The sequence below is a fragment of the Macrobrachium nipponense genome, chromosome 15, assembly GCF_015104395.2.
Source record: "Macrobrachium nipponense isolate FS-2020 chromosome 15, ASM1510439v2, whole genome shotgun sequence".
In the NCBI taxonomy this organism is placed as follows: domain Eukaryota; kingdom Metazoa; phylum Arthropoda; class Malacostraca; order Decapoda; family Palaemonidae; genus Macrobrachium; species Macrobrachium nipponense.
Window position 1 is genome coordinate 44,928,784 of NC_087208.1, and position 4,058 is coordinate 44,932,841.

General features: G+C 37.4%; 1 protein-coding gene across 1 annotated transcript; it reads left to right on the top strand.

The window, feature by feature from the left end:
* Positions 1-2,408: 2,408 nt before the first annotated feature.
* On the top strand, positions 2,409-3,773 carry LOC135194876 (pro-resilin-like). The gene is made up of 3 exons (XM_064221068.1): positions 2,409-2,481; positions 3,197-3,274; positions 3,395-3,773. The coding sequence occupies exons 1-3, from the start codon at positions 2,470-2,472 to the stop codon at positions 3,692-3,694; spliced, it is 390 nt and encodes a 129-aa protein (XP_064077138.1). The 5' UTR covers positions 2,409-2,469; the 3' UTR covers positions 3,695-3,773.
* The last annotated feature ends 285 nt before the right edge of the window (positions 3,774-4,058 follow it).

Here is a 4,058-nt window from a genome sequence, read left to right on the forward strand (position 1 = left end):
AAAGACCAGCTCTTGATAGACAAAATGGTAATGAAGAACAGTAGGAGAAGGAAAACCAACCTAAGCATGGCATGGATAGAATATAAGCCTTCAACATGATACCACACACATGGCTAATAGAATGCCTGAAAATATATGGGGCAGAGGAAAACACCATCAGCTTCCTCAAAAATACAATGCACAACTGGAATACAATACTTACAAGCTCTGGAATAAGACTAGGAGCAGAGGTTAATTATCATGAGAGGGATCTTCCAGGGCGACTCACTGTCCCCACTACTCTACGTAGTAGCCATGATTCCCATGACAAAAGTACTGCAGAAGATGGATGCCGGGTACCAACTCAAGAAAAGAGGCAACAGAATCAACCATCTGATGTTCATGGACGACATCAAGCTGTATGGTAAGAGTATCAAGGAAATAGATACCCTAATCCAGACTGTAAGGATTGTATCTGGGACATCAGGATGGAGTTTGGAATAGACAAATGCACCTTAGTCAACATACAAAAAGGTAAAGTAACGAGAACTGAAGGGATAAAGCTACCAGATGGGAGCAACATCAAACACATAGATGAGACTGGATACAAATACCTGGGAATAATGGAAGGAGGGAATATAAAACATCAAGAGATGACGGACACGATCAGGAAAGAATATATGCAGAGACTCAAGGCGATACTAAAGTCAAAACTCAACGCCGGAAATATGATAAAAGCCATAAACACATGGGCAGTGCCAGTAATCAGATACAGGCGAGGAATAGTCGAATGGACGAAGGCAGAACTCCGCAGCATAGATCAGAAAACCAGGAAACATATGACAATACACAAAGCACTACACCCAAGAGCAAATACGGACAGACTATACATAACACGAAAGGAAGGAGGGAGAGGACTACTAAGTATAGAGGACTGCGTCAACATCGAGAACAGAGCACTAGGGCAATATCTGAAAACCAGTGAAGACGAGTGGCTAAAGAATGCATGGGAAGAAGGACTAATAAAAGTAGACGAAGACCCAAAAATATACAAAGACAGGAGAATGACAGACAGAACAGAGGACTGGCACAACAAACCAATGCACGGACAATACATGAGACAGACTAAAGAACTAGCCAGCGATGACACATGACAATGGCTACAGAGGGGAGAGCTAAAGAAAAAAACTGAAGGAATGATGACAGTGACACAAGATCAGGCCCTAAGAACCAGATATGTTCAAAGAACGATAGACGGAAATAACATCTCTCCCATATGTAGGAGGTGCAATACGAAAAATGAAACCACAAACCACATAGGAAGCGAATGCCCGGCACTTGCACAGAACCAGTACAAAAAGAGGCCTGATTCAGTGGCAAAAGCCCTCCACTGGAGCCTGTCCAAGAAACATCAGCTAATCAGCTACCTTGCAGTAATAAGTGGTACGAGCACCAACCTGAAGGAGTGATAGAAAACGATCAGGCAAAGATCCTCTGGGACTATGGTATCAGAACGGATGGGGTGATACGTGCAAATAGACCAGACGTGACGTTGATTGATAAAGTCAAGAAGAAAGTATCACTCATTGATGTCGCAATACCATGGGACACCAGAGTTGAAGAGAAAGAAAGGGAAAAAATGGATAAGTATCAAGATCTGAAAATAGAAATAAGAAGGATATGGGATATACCAGTGGAAATTTTACCCATAATCATAGGAGCACTAGGCACGATCCCAAGATCCCTGAAAAGGAATCTAGAAAAACTAGACGCTGAAGTAGCTCCAGGACTCATGCAGATGAGTGTGATCCTAGAAACGGTGCACATAGTAAGAAAAGTGATGGACTCCTAAGGAGGCAGGATGCAACCCGAAACCCCACACTATAAATACCACCCTGTCAAATTGGAGGACTGTGATAGAGTAATATAATAATAATAATAATAATAATATTATTATTATTATTATTATTATTATTATTATTATTATTATTATTATTGTTATTATTATTATTATTATTATTATTATTATTATTATTATTATTATTATTATTATTATTATTATTATTATTATTATAATTAAGTAATTCGATCAATCATGAAATGTATAATATTTACACAGTAACTTAGCGAATAACTTACCCTGGCACAATAACAGTTTGTTTAATGAGTATACAAAATTTGCGTAAGACACCAAAACGAATGAATAACGTTTTCAAAATTTCCTTTCTATCCTTTCAACATCACCTGCCCACCCCTTTCCCCACCCTCCCCATTTAACATTTCGGGCACCGTCTTTTTACAGTAAGACCCACTTTCAAGCAAACGCAAGTGTCTCAGGTTGCGACAGCCGTCACAAATAGTCTCTAAAGAAGAAGATAAAGCAGAGTTCATCTGAAGGTCGGGTTTGACCACGCCTCAGAGACGTCCGGTATAAATTCAGAAGCATATCAGGATAAGGCACATACCAGTCGAGGTACTCAGTCAATCAACATGAACACAAAGGTGAGAGAGAGAAGATGACTCCTTGTGTTTCTTTATTTAAACTCGATTTGATTTCTTATATCTGTATGTATTTGTAAACCATTTAGTTAAAAATTCCATTTAAACAAAGACATTTATATTAGATCGAATATTTCAAATGTAAAATGAGCAAAACCAGTTTAAATATTCAATGAAGCAAAGATATTTATACAAGATTAAATATCTGACTTGTAAAATTGATTACCAGTGAGTAATCATGTTATATTAGAGAACTTTTAGGCAATCTAATAAAAAATAGTTTAAATTTTCATTGAAACAGATATTTACTTTAAGATAAAATATTTTAAATGTGAAATTACTATAGAATAATCATGACATAGAACACTTTTCGGCAAACGTACTCATAGATATCTCAAAATAGTCCCTTATTGTAAATTGCTTTGGTTTCTTATATCCATATAAGCTTGTGAAGCAAAACCAACTTAAATTTTGACTGAAACAAAGTTTAATCACCTTTATATGGAGCATTTTAGATGTAAGATTACTATAAAATATTCATGTCATATTCGGGAACTTTTAGGCAATCTAAAGGAAATAGAACTTAAATTTCAGTTTAAACAGATATTTACATTAAACAAAATATTTGAAATATAAAACTGTTATAAGATAATCATGTAATAGCAGAAAATTATTAGGGGAAACGTACTCATACATTAATAAATTATTCCTTTTCAAGGTCATTCTCGTCGTCTTGGGCCTGGCTGCCCTCGTAGCAGCTGACAGCAGGGAGTCCTTCGAATACGCTCCACGAAGGGTAAGCCATCTTTCATTATTTTTCATAAATAATAATTTTTTATGAAATACAGAACTTTACAGTAAAGAATTTTGCCCCATAAGCGAACATTATCATTAATTCTAACTATATTCCTTACAGGGATCCTCCGAGGAGTCCTACGAATCCAGTGAAGCTAAATACAGCTTCAACTGGGCTGTCGACCACGACCCTTCCAGCAATGAATTCGGACACCAGGAAACCCGTGACGGAGACGACACTCAGGGATCCTACTACGTCGAGCTCCCCGACGGTCGCCTGCAGACTGTCAAGTATTTCGTCGACGGAGACTCAGGCTACGTGGCTGAGGTCAACTACGAAGGAAGCGCCTCAGCCGAGTCAGGCTCCGCTGAGTCCTTTGAGAGGCCAAGATACCGCTACGACTCCAACGAGTCCAAATAGATTATTTGGCCTCAGAGATGTGTTGGTATTTAAGTTATAAATGTGAATTATTTATTTCGAAATACACAAAATGAATGTCTATGCATTTTTTCCTTACCCCAATGATTACTTACTTCACTCTAGACTCCTCAGTAAAGAAAAAGGTCATGTATTCCCTATAAATTAATAATCTCTTTATTGGATTATTGGAAACTGCCTTGTCTGTCCAGATAAAGCAGTTCAGATACAATAAATTATATTTCTTAAGAGTTTTATCACAACCCAGCCAATTAGATTTCTCATAATACAAAATTTTTCTAGGTTCTACAAAGGAAAAGGATTAACTGCAGTGCTTGAACTCCTGTATTATAAAAATAATTCTAAA

What these genes read in the sequence shown, in the direction of transcription:
- LOC135194876 (XM_064221068.1), top strand. An exon ending in TCGAATACGCTCCACGAAGG is followed by an intron (nt 3,275 to 3,394) that starts GTAAGCCATCTT and finishes TATTCCTTACAG; the next exon opens with GGATCCTCCGAGGAGTCCTA.